Consider the following 16165-nt stretch of genomic DNA (forward strand, 5'->3'; position numbering starts at 1 on the left):
TGGGTCAGCCACTTGTGTGATTACACCATTTTTTTTTCCATGGAATCAATCACCATCAATAAGTCTTATTGCCCCAAAATCCAGACAAATGCTCTGATTCACTCAGATGGGGAAAAAACCTGAAATATATATATATATATATATATATTATTTCTAAAATTTGGGGTGCTAATTCCCTCGTAGTCCAAGTAATGTAAACATTTCAGTGTCTTTGATTGCCGTAGACCTATAAACGTGAGAGAGGGTTTTGATCACCTCACTCTGCTCTGTTGGCTTTCCAGTTCATTCCAGAGCCTTCACTGGGTCCCGTCATCAGTTTGTGCTCAAATCCATCCTTTTGAAGCAATTACATTCCAAAACATGACAAAAATATGTCCCTCCTTAGGATAAAACTTGTATTCCAAGGTTAACTGAAAGCTGCTGGTACTTTTGCATTCTTGACTTTCAAACTCCGGTTTTAAATTCAGTGAATGTGCAAGTAGTGCCTGAGCTGCCAGTACCGTGTAACAGCTTTGGATGTGTTTATTTTGGTGGAAGCTTCACTGGGATGGGCATTCCAAGTATTTCAGGATGATTTCGCAAATCTGCAGCGCCAAGTCTGTAAAATACATCTAAATATTCCATGTTGGGGGTGGATTTCTTGGTCCTTTAGGTTTTGAGAATCGATTTGCAAAGCCTAGGAAGAAATTATGTGTTTTTTAATGCAACAAATTCTCTATGTTACAGATGCTGATTATGTAATCCCTTAAAATAACACAGGAATTGAAAATACTTGCAATTTCAGATCTTTCCCAAGTGTTAAGATACGACAGAAAAGCAACATCTCGTAGTTGCAAATAAAGTTGTAAACGTGTAAAAACTAAATGTGTAAAACCCAATGAGCATTATTTGAAATATTTGTAGTTTGTAAGTGTTCTGCCTGGCATTTAGACTTCCAAGAACTAGGTTCTTCCTACCAAAACATGAAGAGCAAAACATACCAAAATTAAGGAAGGACCTTGGAGAGTTTGTTGAGGCAGGTTCTGATGATTTTGTCAGTGAAGATGGACTGCAGATGCCTAGAAATAAAAAATGAGACTGGAGAAGCTGGTCACTGGTCCCACACATTTAAACACTTGCTTAAAGCCTTTGCAAAGATATTGGCCTGAAAACTTACTTTTCTTCACATTTTTCAATATTTTCAAGCTCTGTAAAAAACATAGAAAAAGGGTAGTTGGAAAAAAATGTGTGAAGCAATGGAGCAGCTACTGTGGTAATGGGAATTTGCTGGTAATGAACATGTATAAAAACATTGATAAATGTACATGTATGAATAGATCAGCTATTGTGGGAATTCACTGGTAAATGCACAAGCATTATATTTCATAAAAAACAAACTTTGTGCCACTCTCTTTGGCTTTTTCCTTGTCATCCCCAAAGCCTCCAGTTTCTATTTTCCTTGCTGTTTCCCTCCAGTGCTTTTCTGTTCCACCATTACACCCCAAAGAACAATCTCACAGGGATAATTAACAGGAGGCTCATCAAGAGGGGGCTGGCGATGGTTCTGTCCTTGTAGGACAGACTCAGACCCCACTGGAGCAACTTTTTCCCAGAGGAGCTGGCACCCCAGGTGGATGGAGTGCCAAAGCTGGGTTTCTCTGTTCCCAATGCAGACAGGGTGGGTGTTTGCACTTCTACACCAGAATAATTTTATTATTCTTGTTTTCTTGCCCTGAACACAAGCACTCTCAAAGCAGGCCCTGTTCCCCAGTGACCAGTGAGAGAGCAGCAGCACCAGCTGTGCCAGAGCTCTTCTCTCTCCCTTTTTTCCCCCACACCTTTTGTTTCTTTTACCTTGCTCCTCCTGAAGCATTTAATGAGTTCTTTGGATGATGTTCCTGAGCCCTTGTTCTCCAAACCCGCAGGACTTGAGGAATTTCTTGCAGCAGGCTGGAGACCTGGGAACATACATAATATGTACATTTTCAGTGGTCATTCACAAACCCTCCTGCTTTTTTTCCAAGTGCTTTGTTGCTGCTTTTCATCTACTCTAATGCAGCACTTCTAGAAATTTTCTGCAGGTTCCCCACTTGTGTTTATTTGCTGAACTCTCCTGCAGGGAAGTGCTGAAGCACTAGCTGCTAATGCTTTGAACAAGTGGGTCAGGCTCTCGGGAACCTCCAGGTTTAGGTGTGAGTGTGAAACCTCAGTCAGATCCCGAGAAAAGAGCTCAGCACTCACTTGCTGCCTCAGCGAGAACAAACGACTCCGGGGTTCTTTCAGGAAGTGGAGGAGGAGAATTGGAGCGATCCTGGGCTGTCTCTGAGAAAGCAAAGATAAAAGAGTTGGTTACCTAGCTTTAAAATAATACATATATATGTATTTATAAGTATTAGAAGCAACCAGCTTATCTCAGTTGTCTCAAAGGAAACACACAACATGCAGACAAAGAGGAGGCTGCAAGGAACATCCTCATGAACAGGATGAGGCAGGAACTGATTAGGAAACATAAAACTACCAGCTCACTTGTTTGCAGAACTGTTTAGTTCTGGTTAGAACTATTTAGTTGCAGAACTATTTAGCAACAATTTCTGTTGCACTGAGCACAGATCCTAAACGCATTTAATAAATAAAGCAGTTTCAGAAAAAAAAGCAGGTCTTAATTCCAAAGATTATCCCAGCTTTAAACTTATACCTGTTCGTGGGCTCCAAAGCTTCACACTCTAGAAACAAAACACAAGGCAGGTATTTAAAATTCCCACATCCAAATGTTGCTTTCTCGCACACAAGGAAGCCAGAGAAGAGGAAAGGATGTGATGTGCAAGCACCCTCCCACACACACCTCCACACTTGTGTAGAGGAAGACAGACTTGTGCCTCATTCTCCCACTTCACAAAGCTGTCACTCAGCTGAGGGATCACCAACAGACGCCTGAATTTTGTTCAGCTCCTCTTGGTTCCACAGGGCTGGTGAAGCTCAGCAGAACACTAATGTCCTGTGCTCATTATCCTTCTCTAAATGAGGGACAATGTGTTTATTACCCTATACTGGTCTTAGAATCCCCAAAAATGTTTGGAGTGAAGCAGATGTTGATAAGAAGAGGCTGGACTGAGATCCCGTCTTCTTTCCAGTCCTGAGCCCTGAAATCATTGGAAGTGTTCAAAGCCAGGTTGGACAGGGCTTGGAGCCACGTGGTCTAGTGGAAGGTGTCCCTGCCCATGGCCAGGGGGTGGAATGGGATTTTCTTAAGATTCCCTTCCAACCCAAACTATTCCATGATTCTGTAGTTCTATGAAATAATTTATGGCAAGTACAAAGTGCCAAAAACTAGAGTCTTTCTCATAGAAGGAAACATTGTAAGGAGATTGGCATAGGAATAGTGCTGGAAAAGAGGTAAAAAGGTCACTTGTACCTTACATGGTCTCAGTCTCACAGGGTCATGAAACCCCTTTGAGTGAGACTCACCACTCCACTCCCACGAGGTTCCAATATTTGGATTTCTCTCTGGAATCTGGAAATCCGGAGTGGCCTGAGGAAATTGCCCTGGAAGCAGTTGAACACAGAGAGATCATTCCTCATCCCTCCCTGCCAGATGCTACAGAGCCACCCCGATGTTGGGTGAGCCCCACATTTCATGTTGGTGATCACTCACCTGGCTCACTGGCCACAATGAAGGACTCAGGGGTGCGCTGGGGCAGGGGTGGAGGAGCATCATCATCATCATCATCATCATCAGGCTGTGGCAGGGGGGCTGATTGAAGAGGCACAGACAGGTTACTGGCATGGCAGGACATGAGAGGACCGCTGTGTAGGGGAGGGGGCTGCTCCTGCCCTGCCACACACCAGAGATTGGGGTTAAACACCTCTAAACTGTGGCTAAACATCCAAATAACTCCCAGCACCAACTGCACAAGGAAAATGAGCATAACCCAGAGCCAGGCATGCAGCTGGTGGTTCTGCTGCTGCTTGGCTTGGGCTGCACCTCCCAGGACTCCCCAGGGGCACTGGGATAGTGAGCATGTCTTTGTGACACTGAGGGGTCTGGGAGGACAAAGTGGGGCAAGTGCCAAAGCTGTGGGCAATGGGAAATGTCTGATTGAACCAGGAGTAACCAGAACAAGGAATAATTCCACCTTCCTCATATGACAGGTGATGGATGTAATGCTACAGATCTGGGCAAAACAACTTGTGATGAATCACGGAATCATGGAATGGGTTGGGGTGGAAGGGAAAACCATTAAAACCATTTAGATCCAACACCTCAACCATGGGCAGGGGTGTCACCCAGGTTGCTCTCTGAAGTCCTGGATCTCTCAGTCTTGGTGAGATTTCAGTGTCCCCCGCATGACACTCTGCAGCAAAGACCTGAAAACTAGATCCTCGGAGAAAACCATTTCTGGGAGCTTTCTGAATGCTTTTTGGAGCACCTTGGTGTAAGGACTGGTCAGCACCACCCCTGCCTCCCTGCGAGAGCTGTCCTGAGGTGACACAGTGGCTCAGAGCAGCTGCGTAACGCAAACACCAAAATTACACTGCTCTAAAAATGTTTGTGGGAAAAAATCCAGGCAGGATGAAGAGTGTGAGGATGAAACCAGTTGCTCCCTCAGCTCCCAGCCCTGAGCAGCAGCTACAGCCCTGCCTGGACACCAGATGACCACACCAACCACTCCGTCCAGCACGCCCCGGTCCAGAGTGACCTGATCCCACGTGTGCCCTTGTGCCAGCAGCACTCACCCGAGGAGCAGATCCTCTCCTGGTCCAGGGGAGCGTGGTGGGCTGATGGGGATCTGCCTGTGCTGGGCTCTAGGGGGGCACTGGCAGAGCACGGAGGGAGGAGCTCGTCCTGCCCGCCCAGAAAGGGGAACACGGGGGACACAGGGTCGTCTGGAGACAGTGATGAGAAGTAGGGGTCTTCTGCTGAGCACAGGGAAGGGTGAGGGCATCGCCCCTGCTTCCTGCTGGCTGAGGGGGCATCTGCTGCTCGTCTGGAGGGGTGCGGGTCCGCAGGGGAAAATCCGTCCTGGAAGCTCGAGGGACCTTTTGGCCACTGGGCACTCCAAACTGGCTTGGCATCCCCGGCACCCCATTCCCAGCCCTCTCCCTGCTGCCCCAGGCCTAGAGGGGTGGACACAGTCCATGCCAGAGGTGCCCTGGCACCAGGTGCCCTCCTGCCTGCTCCCTTTGGCTCCAGCTCCAGCTCCAGCTCCCAGCTGCTGCGTTTCTGAGGGGCACCCCCAGCACCCCAGGGCTCGCCAGCAGCTGCCTTGGTGCAGCTGGACAGGTTCAGGGCCCCGAAGGAGATGGCCTGTCTGATGGGGGGCACTGCCCTGGCAGAGCTGGGCTGTGCCCCCGGGGCACACAGCGAGGGCAGGGACGCTTTGCTCTGTGCCTCAGGAGGGAGATGTTGGTGCTCGTCCTGCTGTGGAGGGAGGTATCGGTGTGAGGTCTGCTCCTCTGGCTCTGAGCTGCAGGAAAAGCACAATAAAGTGTGGAGTGAGAGCCATGGAGGGCTCAGAAAGAGTTAGCCCACAGCACTGCTGCCAGGAGCAATTCCCTCAGAAATACAGAGCCCAGCCTTGAGCAAGGCTGTGCTCCATTCTCCATTTCAACACCATTAAATGGTGAACAGAGGGTGCCCCTCGATGTCAGCAAACTGAACAATAAAACAAAATTATTTACAGAAAGGAGACACTGCAATCCCAACCATGTCCACAGAGAGATCCCACCACCCCTGGAAGCTGCTGGCATTGGGAAGCTGCATCCTCAGGGTTGCTGCTCCTGCAGCAAGGGGCACTGGGGTGGAACGTGCAGGTGGGAGATGGGATCAGTGTGGGGACATTCCATGCCAGGCAGAGGGCTGGGATGACCCAGCCTCCATGTTCATGAGATTTTACATACTGTTTCATACTGTTTTCAGTTCATATGTGAGGCACTGAGTGACACAAAGCCCAGGGCAGAAGGAGGGGACAGATAATGGCACACAGGGAAGAGGCTGAGACACATCAGGAATTATTAGGAAATTAGGAAAAGTTTCTTCACTCAGGGAGTGATGAGGCATTGGAACAGGCTGCCCAGGGAAGTGGTGGACACACCACCCATGGAAGTGCTCATCAAACATGTAGATGTGGCACTTGGGGACACGGCTTAGTGTTGGACCTGGCAGATAATGGTTGGGCTTGGTGCTCTCAGAAGACTTTTCCAACCTTTGTGATTCCATGAATTATGTTAGGAGCAAATGTGAGAGTCAAAGTGGGACTCAGGGGAGGCGGCAGATCCTGAGTGCGGAAATGTTTCAGAGCACACATCAAGAAGTTCATCTCTCTGAAATCGTGTGGGTGACTGCAAATACCAGCCAGGGATATTGTGCTGGGGCTTACCAGGTGAGTGAGCTCAGGCCATAAATGTCCTCCACTGGAGTCAGGACTGGCTTGGCTGCAGGATGCCCTGCTCCTTCCTGGGGAAAGGAAATGTTTGCAAACAGGAGCGAGGAGGCAGAATGTAGAGAACACCAACGTGCTGCTTCAGGAGCTGGGATTTATGCCAAATGCTTCTAATTACTAAAGCACTTGGGAAATGACACCAAGGTGGAGCTGAAAACTGCAGGCAGAACTTTCTGAAGAGCAACTCTGCCAGCACCTTTCTGAAATGAGAGTGCAGAGAGCCCCACAACCATCCAGCTGTGCCAAACAGCTGGCAGGCAGCCTGTGCAGACACTTTGCCTTCAGGAGCCCACACTGGGCAAGCTGGGTGCTGGTTTTGTGCATGACACCAGCTCATGGCCATCCCCGTGCTCTGCACAGTGTCCCCAGAGCACAGGGAGGTTTAGGGGGGCGAGAGGTTTGGGCAAGAGCTACAAAACCACATCCTGACTTGAAAAGTCCTCTCGATTTTGTGTCAGCCCTGTGTGACCTTTGCTCACAGACCGTCCTTAACCAGTCCAAAAAGGCTTTTTTAGGTTCTTTTCTCACTCAGCTCCGTCTTGGAATAGTAAAACTGAAGCACGAGTCCCATGGCAGCATCCCCTTCCCAAGTTCTGAGATAAAAGTTTCTGACAAAATGAGCTCACAGTGACCTTCCAGGCTTTGCTGTGATGCATTTACTTTCCTGGATTTGATCTAGTGAGGCTCATGTCAGCAGCCACAGAACAGCAAGAGCAGAGAAAAACCTCAATCAGAGATGTTTTGGCTATTCCTGTTAATATGCAACTTCACACCGAGACCACATTTCTTTTCCTCAGAGGTGTAACAGATTTGTGAGACTTTGCCGTGTTTTTTACAAGATATTTCCCCCTATGCCCTCCCACAGCCAGGCTGCAGTGCTGATTCCCTCACTAGCACACATTCAGCCTCACTGCCTTGGGATCCCAAACTTCCCAGCCTGGTCTGAAAATCCCTCAAGTTGCACTAGCATATCCCCATGAAAATCAGTCAGTCTTGTAGAAAATGCATGCTGTTCTATTCACTCGTGACATTAAACAGTCATTAAAATATATAGAAAATAGAAATTATTTTAAGACTGAAGAAAATCTAGGTCTTGTTTGTGATAAGCATTGCACATTCAGGGGAAGAGCTGGATTCTCATGGGTTAATGTCGAAAGATACTCTATTTGGGTATCAAGGGGAGTAGAAAATACGAGAATTCACCCCAGACTTGCAGCAGGAATTGAGGTTAGTGCTGGAGTGCCCAGACTGCAGTGTGATTGTCCTGGCACTTTTACCTGTGAAGCAGCAGGATCTTTCTGGGCATCGAGTGCTTGAATCTGCCTTCTGAAGAGCTCAATCACGGCGTCATAAACCAGCTCATACTGCTCCTGCATTCCAGACAGACAGACAGACAGACAGAAACTGTGACAGCCAGCCCCAGGGGGACCTGTGAATGGCCACCTCTCCCCAAGCAAGCATCACCCTGAGAGAAGGTGCCTTTCTGTCCGTCAGCAGAGTGTGAATTTCGAGAAGAGGCAGAAGCCACAGCTCTCACAGGGCTCGCACTGAGGCATTTGGGGGCTTTTGGGTGTGCAAACAGCGCTGTTCTGCATTGAGCTTCCTCTTCAGTCTGTTGCAGCTGAGGAAAGTTCCCACTTTGCTGCCTGAACAGTCCCTGGTTTCACAGTGTAAGCATTTGATAAATCCCACTGTGAGCGCTGGCCCAGCTGTCCGCAGGGAAACGCTCAGCTACCAAATCAGCTTCTGCCAAATCGTTGTTCTGCTCAGAAAAGGGACTTTGCACAGCATCTCCACACCCAGCAGCAGCACTGCTCTGGGTTTCCCTGCTGTGGGAAAGGTGAGGGGCCAGCATGGAGCAGTGGAGACCTTCCCCAAACACACCTTGGTCTGCACTATGCAGGGTCTCTGTGTGCGCATCTCCTGGATCAGGTTGAAAACACTGAAGTTCACTGGAACAATCTGACGAGAAAGAGAAAAGACAAAATGGTTTTAAACTAAAGGGGGAGAAATTTAGATGTAATATTGGGAAGGAATTCTTCCCTGTGAGGGTGGCCAGGCCCTGGCACAGGGTGCCCAGAGCAGCTGTGGCTCCCCTGCATCCCTGGAAGTGTCCAAGGCCAGGCTGGACAGGAGGGACTGGAAAGAAAGGATTTTTAAAATCTTCCAACCCAAATCTTTCCATTATTTCTATGATTTCTCTGATAAAAAAAATTACAGACAGGTCTAATTCCACGAAACTTCCAAGTCATAATGCAGTTCAGAACACTGTCTGAAATCCAAGCCTGCTACTGCAAGGGGCTGGTTTGGAAACGCTGAATATCTGATGTGTGAATGTGGAGACACAAACATAGACAGTAAATATGTATTGAGGAGTGAGGCTCAGCACAGGGCCATGGGCTGTGAGCTGAGTGAGTGAGCAGTGGAGGTGGATTCTGCGCCACTGGGGTGATGCCGTGGCACAAACTGGGGGTGGGCAATCAGCACTTGGGCCATTGCCATTTCCATGGGAGCTCCCATGCCCCTGAAATCCCCCTGAGCACAGTCAGAGGGGCTGGAGGGCAGAGGGAGGGCTGGGCAGGGGTGCAGGGGGCATGGGGGGCACTGGGGGCTGGCACTCACCCCGTCCTTCAGCAGCTTCTGGGTGTAGTCGATGGCGCAGATGACGCCGGTTCTGCCACAGCCAGCACTGCAAGGACAGCACAGGGCACGCCTGGGCACGGGGCACAGCCTGGGCACAGCCTGGGCACAGGGCACACCTGGGCACGGGGCACAGCCTGGGCACAGCCTGGGCACAGGGCACGCCTGGGCACGGGGCACAGCCTGGGCACAGCCTGGGCACAGGGCACACCTGGGCACGGGGCGCACCTGGGCACACTGTGCTTCTCACAGGGATGTTTGGAGAGCACCCACAGCCACCTGTGACCCTGCTGTCCCACACACATCCTGCAGACCCACTCGGGGCTCTGCTGCACAGGGTAGGGTGGCACAGCTCGTGCCCTGAGCACAGCTCTCAGTCCCCCTGTGGTGACCAGCCACACCTGGCCATGGCCAGCGGTGTCTCTGACCCAGACATCCTCACTCCCTGACAGGAGGGTGCAGCCAGCCAGGTGTTGGGCTCCTCTCCCAACTAACAAGGGACAGGACAAGGGGAAACAGCCTCAGGTTACCCAAGGGGAGGTTCAGATTGCATATTAGGGAAAATTTCTCCACCAAAAACATTGTCAGGCACCGGAACAGGCTGCCCAGGGCAGTGCTGAAGCCACCATTGAACAGATGGGTAAATGTGGCACCTGGGGACATGGTTTAGTGGTGGCCTTGGCAGTGCTGGGTGAGTGGTTGGACTCAAGCTTCTTAAGGGACTTTTCCAACCTAAACAATTCCATGGTTCTGTGATTGTATTGCTGGCCTGCTGCTCCCTCCTTCCCTGCCCCCTGGCCGTGCTGGCTGTCCCCCTTTGCCTTAGGGCTCCCCACAAGAGGAGCTGGGCTATGGGCTTGTCCCTGTGACCCTGGGGACGTGGCACACGGGGCTCTGGGTGCCTGCAGCCCTTCCCTGCTGGCAGCCAGCCCACCCACCTGCAGTGGATGCAGACGGGGACCCTGTCATCGGGCTGGTGGCAGCGAATGTCCCTGACCAGCTCCAGGATGGGCTCGATGGACGAGGGCACGTGGTGGTCTGGCCAGTTCTTGTAGTGGAAGTGGAAGACGGTGCGGGCTGCCTGCAGGAGAAGAGCGGTGCCAGGGTCTGGGATGTCACACAGCAAGGGGAGCTGGATCCCTGCTCCATCCCCACTCCCACCTGCAGCAGCAGGCAAAGGGCAGGGCAGCAGTTTGCAGCTGGTTTTGCTGCAGAAGCTGTTTTATGATGTCCTTGGCCCCACTTACCAGAGCCTGGTTTGCCATGACTGACAAACAGCTTCAGAAACTGAGGTCTGAGTTAATGAATTTTTTACTTCCTTTGTTCCCTCGACTGCTGTCAAATCTAATTCAGCAGCCTGAGCAATGTAAAATTTTCTGCACAAAATGTACCATATTTTAATATATTATTTATATCACAAAGCCAGCCCAGGTACATTTTCTGCCTTGACCTTTCCTCCTTACCTCATTCAGGGTCACCTTTAAAGTTCTAATCACATACTCATTCCTCTTCTCCTCAGCCTCCTGCAGAAGAAGGGGTCAGAGTCAGATTTTCTGTGGTTCCCTGGGGTGGGACAGGGTGCTGGGGGGCTGCACTCACGCAGGTGATGGAGAAAGGGCCACAGTGCAGGGGGGAGCCGTCCACCTCCGCCCAGTACCGCTCACATTTCTTCTGTGGGGACAAGCACGATGTGTTTGGTTATTCCCCTCTGCCCCTCTTCCACTTTTCAGGACAAAATTCACTCTGGGAAGAGGCTCAGCTCTTGCTGCTGTCCAGCCCCAGCCTCACTTCCCTGGAGCTGCCACTGTGGGATTTCCCTTTACATAGAGCTTCCCTACGCTGCTGGAAATGGCTGAAGAGTTTCATGGGATCACAGACTGGTTTGGTTGGAAGGGACCTTAAAGATCCTCTCCTTGCACCCTCTGCCATGGGCAGGGACATCTCCCAGGGACCATTTGCAGCTGGAGACCCAAAAACCAGCTTATATCAAACAGAAACTCGCTGTCACTGTGGGATTTAATAAAAATCTGCATCTCTCACCCTGCCCTGGCACGCTGTGACAGGCCACTCACCTTCCCCATTTCAAACTCCATACAAGCCATGACCACGACCTGCGGGAAGAAGGCTCATTAGAAAAGGCTGAACATGAGTTTCTTATCCAGGCAGCAAAATTAAACTCATCTCTTGTGGGTACTTATCAGTGATAAGGAAACTCTGAGGGCTGCCTTCCCCTGAGTCCCAAAAAGGACTTCTGGCTGGAAGGACAATTTTTCTTTAAAAAAAAGGACATATAAACTTTATATCTAAATATAAATCTGCACCTTACCAGGACTTCATACTCCCAAATCATCCTCCAAAAGTCAGTGACAGTAGTGGGGAGAGGACCCTGGGTTGCAATGTATGCTCTTGGCCCATAGACACCCTGGAATATTCAAACCAGACATGGACACATCTGTGCATAGTTCACCAGCAGAAATGAAGTCATTCCTCTATCTGAATTCACTTCTACCAGCAAGCCCATTAAGGATTTAGGAAGACTTTCATAGAGTTGAGTTTTGGGCACATAGATTAATTCACATAGTGGTGTGCAAACCAAAGGCAGGGCCAAGCTAGGGAGCTGAGATCTGCTCCTAGAGATCAGCAGCAACTCTTACAGCACCTCTGGGGGCTTGGAGGTGATGTGGCCACAGCTCTGTTGCTGGTGGCCAAAGAATGAACTGTGATCCTGTTGGGAAGGTCTGATCTTCTGCAGACAGGTTACACAGAGCCCTGGGCCACTGGTCACCATCATGGAGAATGAAGGGAACTATTTATCAATCTGTCTATCTATCTATCTATCTATCTATCTATCTATCTATCTATCTATCCATCCATCCATCCATCATCCATCCATCCATCATCCATCCATCCATCCATCCATCCATCCATCCATCCATCCATCCATCCATCATCCATCCATCCATCCATCCATCCATCCATCCATCCATCCATCCATCCATCCATCATCCATCCATCCATCCATCCATCCATCCATCCATCCATCCATCCATCCATCCATCCATCATCCATCCATCCCTCCATCCATCCATCATCCATCCATCCATCCATCCATCCATCCATCCATCCATCCATCCATCCATCATCCATCCATCCATCCATCCGAGAAGGGCTGCAGGCCCAGGACAGCCCAGGGCTGGTGGAGCTGCACGTGGAGCCCTGTCCCACGCTGACCTGCCCTGCTGCTCGCCCCAGCCGTGCAGCCCTGCAGGGTTTCCTGCCTCTGCGCTGCTCTCAGCCCAGGGCACTCTGGCCGCAGGCAGTTTTGCGCCACTGTCACCCACCAAAGGCAGCAACGGCGACGAGGAAGTCGGGGCTGAGAACCACAGAGTGTTCCACCCCCAGCATGAGTGTGTCCCTTGCCCTGCAGCCTCTGTGCTGCCCAGGGGGGTTCTGGAGGGCTCACTCATCTTCTTCCCTCAGTTATCCTTGAGCACAGCCCAGAAACTGCTGCAGAGCCCCCAGCCTGCTCCTCCTGGCACAACCCACCCGGGTGGCACCACCAACGCCTTTGCAGGACAAAACACCACAAAAGAGGCAAACCTTGATGAAGTTGGCATTGATGTAATGAGAATCTGTGTCTGACGTAATCAGGGACAGCTCCACTCTGCTGTGGTCGACTGCAAAAGCAGGGGAAGGAGTCAGGGTCTGTCCCTCCAGCTCACTGAGCCCTTGGGGGGCAGCGCCAGGGCTCTGGGGGAGCACTGATGTCAGAGAGCCCATGCAGGGTGGGTGGGAGGCTGTGCAAGCAGCTGATGTCCCCCCACACCCCCTCAGCCCTGCTGCCTGCACACACAGGGGATGGACAGCATCCTTTTGGAGACTGGGGCAGATTTAGGGGAGAGCTGCAGGTGCTGCCTCCAGCCCATGAAATGCTGATCCCCTCTGCCTGTGCAAGCCAAGCCCAAACACAACCAACAGCACCCCAGGCTCACACCAGCTCTGTGGGGTCAGATACAAGGGTTTGGAAGCTGGTCTCGATCCTGGAGGTCTTTTCCAACATTAAAGATTCTGTGATTTACTTTCTCTTCCAAGTTGGAATGGACTAAAGAGACAGTCTGCTCTGATGCTGGGACAGAGTCCTTTGGAGACCATTGCACCAAGGCAAGCCTCAGCAGGGTTTGCCTGTTATCTGCTTTGCACATCCTGGAGACACCACTGTCCAAAGGCCTTTGGATGCAAGTGGTTACAGTGCTAACCAGGAACTTGCAGGGATTATCACTGGAGGATGTGTTTCCTAGGGAATAGAAGTTCTTCTGTCTGTAGAAATATCACAGAATATCCTGAATTTGGAAAGGACCCACAAGGATCATCGAGTCCAACTCCCATCTCTGCCCAGATCATCCCCAAAATCCCACTGTGTGCCTGACAGTGTTGATTGTGCCAAAATCCCCCAGAGCAGGCACTGCAGCAGCCAAAGCCCTAAATCTGAGCAGCAGGACTCAAAGACAACAGACAGCAGTGAGATGCTCACACAGAACAGCTGTGCAGGCAGGCACAGAGAATGAGAACAAGAAAAGCAAGAAAAACAAAAGGCTGAGCAGGAACATGTGCCATTTCCAACCTACAAGGTAAGATGTCCTTGTATCTGTTCTTCTTGACATTCTCTGGCTGCTCAGACGCTGCTGTGGGGTAGATTTTATCCGATCTGTACTTTGTTGACTGTCTCTTCAGCTTCTGTGATAAAAGAGTGGAACAAATTACAGCAGACGTGCTGCAGCCAGCTCACTACTGGAGAGCACATGAAGGTCTCCAGGGGTCATGTTTGCCACCACCATCAATTCTTTCCTGAGTGGCTTTGCTCAGAGCAAGAATGGAGACAGAACCTTCTGAGAGCCCTGTGAAGGATGGAAAGTGTGTGCTGAGGCGGTGCCCACACGTCGGCTTGTGAAGTGACAAAAGCGTCTCACGAGTGAGAGAGGCCCGGGGGAGCCTCTCAAATGGCACCCAGATCAGAGGAGTGACAGTGTCAAAGCACCTTCAGTGAATAATACCAGAAAAGACAGGTAAATCTCTATTGATTTTTCTCACTTTGGTGGAGATGCTCCTATCTGAAGCTGGAAGCAGCGATGCTCAAGTCACAAAGGGAGCAAAAGCAGCTGGAGCAGAGGGGCTCCATGGGCTGGTGAAAGACGAGGAGTCCTGGGACAGACCCTCAGGGCTGCAAAGCTCTCATCTCTTTCATTTTAAGGATAAAGCTGCAGCACTCACAGGGAGTTAAAGCATCTTTCTCCTGGTAAAGCACAGAATTTTATTTCACTCCCACCAGCTCCTAAATAACACACACTGTTTGTTACCAGTGCCCAGTTGTGAGACTACACAAACAGAAAAAGGAGATTCTAATGAAACCCTATCATTTACAGTAACATCACCACAATTTGCACATAAAAATGCTCGGTCCCACAAGGAGAGGGCAGGAGTTGGGGTGGAGGAATGGCATGAATATATCTGCCATGTTTGGAAATGAGCCAGCCCGATGGCCTGCTGAGGCCACTGCCTTGCAAAAGCAGCCACAAATCAGGTGTCTTTGAGATCTTATCCCATGAAACAGGAAACGCAGCCTTGACCATTTCCAGCTGCCATTTTGATCAGGAGTGAACGCGTCAGGCTGCTGGAGCCAGCCTGAGCAGCAGGCTCAGAGCCCACAGCCCCACACACACAGACACGGGGCAGAGAGAGGGGAAACTCAGCAGGCAGTGACTGCACTTTGTTCCATGGAACAACAGACTGTCACTGCAGGCTCAGATTAATCACTTCCCTCCACCCCAGACACCTGGAAACCGAGCACTCAGCTTTCCCCCAGTGTTTGAAGGGCCAGATTTGCTGGTATGACAGAGCAGGGCTGGAGCTCGTGGAGACCCCTCGGTAACCCAGAGCCCACTGCCAGGGTCTGAGTGTTTCACACATCTCAGATCTCACAGTCTTACCCTTCCCTGTGCCTGTGAGAGCTGGGCAATGTCTCTGCCTCTCAGAGCAGCCCAGACAGCCTGTCAGAGCCTCCCGCTGATGCACCAAGAGCCACCTCCAGCCACCAGCTTCAGCCATGAGATGGTGCACTGGCATCTGAGCCTCACCCCTGGCACCCGAACCAAAAAATATATCAGAGAGTTCACAGATTCAGGGCAACGCAGAGCACAGGGGGAGGTGGGAGCCATCAGCATTTTGTGCAGCTTTTGCCTTGAGGGAACAAGAAAGCAGTTTCCAGGAGGGGCCAGGAGCACTGCACACAGATCCCAGAATGGTTTGGGTTGGAAAGAGCCTTAAAGCTCATCTCATTCCACCCCCTGCCACAGGCAGGGACACCTGCTGCTGTCCCAGGTTGTTCCAAGCCCTTTCCACCCTGGCCCCGGACACTTCCAGGGATGGGGCAGCCACAGCTCCCTTGGGCAACCTGTGCTCTGTAGAAACAAGGACGAGCTAAGGCAAGGCAAACCAGAGATGCCTGGCAGGAACTCGTGTGCCACAGGTCTGACAATGCAATGGGGAGAAGGGCCAGAGGCTCCACATTCCTCCCTGTCCCCCCAGTTCTGTTACCAGGCAAAGTGAAACCATGTCCCAACAAGTGCACTCACCAAGCAGAAAACAGGAAGCACTCGGGTGATTAGTTAAAAAGCAAACAGTTCAAATGCAAATTACTAAATTTCTATCATGTCTTTACATTTCTCTTGGCCCAGTTAAGTTTTGGGTATCTGCTATAAAACCCCTAGAAAACCTCACTGTCCCAGGTTTGAGAGGTGACCGAGCGATTCCCTCCGACACGAGCCGAAACGCCGAGCCAAGCCTTGAGAGAACTCACCAAAAACTCCTCTGCAAACTCTCCCCTGTTGAGCTTCTTGCCCTGGGCCCTTTGCAGGTTGTGCTGCAGGATCTCCCTCTGGTCCATGGTGCCGCAGCGAGCCTGGCCGGGCCCTCCTGGGACGGGACATGTCAAGTGATCCGCGGCGGAAGGCGCCGCCGGGGAGAGCTGCTGTGGTTTTCTGACTTCATCACGGCCCCAGAGGAAATTAGTGCGTGGCAGACAATCCTGGTCAAACAGCACAGCGCACAGC

At 50.9% G+C, this 16165-nt stretch overlaps 1 protein-coding gene across 1 annotated transcript; it reads right to left on the reverse strand.

Annotated features, from left to right (window-relative positions):
- Positions 1-168: 168 nt before the first annotated feature.
- PTPN22 (protein tyrosine phosphatase non-receptor type 22) lies at positions 169-16051 on the reverse strand. The gene is made up of 21 exons (XM_063177803.1): positions 15913-16051; positions 13685-13793; positions 12660-12736; positions 11386-11481; positions 11132-11170; positions 10659-10730; positions 10523-10582; positions 9998-10140; positions 9042-9108; positions 8304-8381; positions 7697-7789; positions 6357-6433; positions 4714-5444; positions 3632-3730; positions 3392-3522; positions 2675-2702; positions 2221-2301; positions 1834-1937; positions 1157-1187; positions 981-1058; positions 169-676 (listed from the first exon to the last, which is right to left on the reverse strand). Exons 1-21 carry the CDS (start codon positions 15997-15999, stop codon positions 612-614), a joined length of 2346 nt encoding a protein of 781 aa, XP_063033873.1. The 5' UTR covers positions 16000-16051; the 3' UTR covers positions 169-611.
- Positions 16052-16165: the final 114 nt, after the last annotated feature.

Source organism: Melospiza melodia, chromosome 28, assembly GCF_035770615.1.
Source record: "Melospiza melodia melodia isolate bMelMel2 chromosome 28, bMelMel2.pri, whole genome shotgun sequence".
Taxonomy (NCBI): Eukaryota; Metazoa; Chordata; class Aves; order Passeriformes; family Passerellidae; genus Melospiza; species Melospiza melodia.

What these genes read in the sequence shown, in the direction of transcription:
- PTPN22 (XM_063177803.1), bottom strand. Translation starts at nt 15,999, where the DNA reads ATGGACCAGAGGGAGATCCTGCAGCACAACCTGCAAAGGGCCCAGGGC. An exon ending in GCCCTTTCTCCATCACCTGC is followed by an intron (nt 10,583 to 10,658) that starts GTGAGTGCAGCC and finishes CTTCTTCTGCAG; the next exon opens with GAGGCTGAGGAGAAGAGGAA. An exon ending in AATGCTTCAGGAGGAGCAAG is followed by an intron (nt 1,188 to 1,833) that starts GTAAAAGAAACA and finishes TGTTTTTTACAG; the next exon opens with AGCTTGAAAATATTGAAAAA.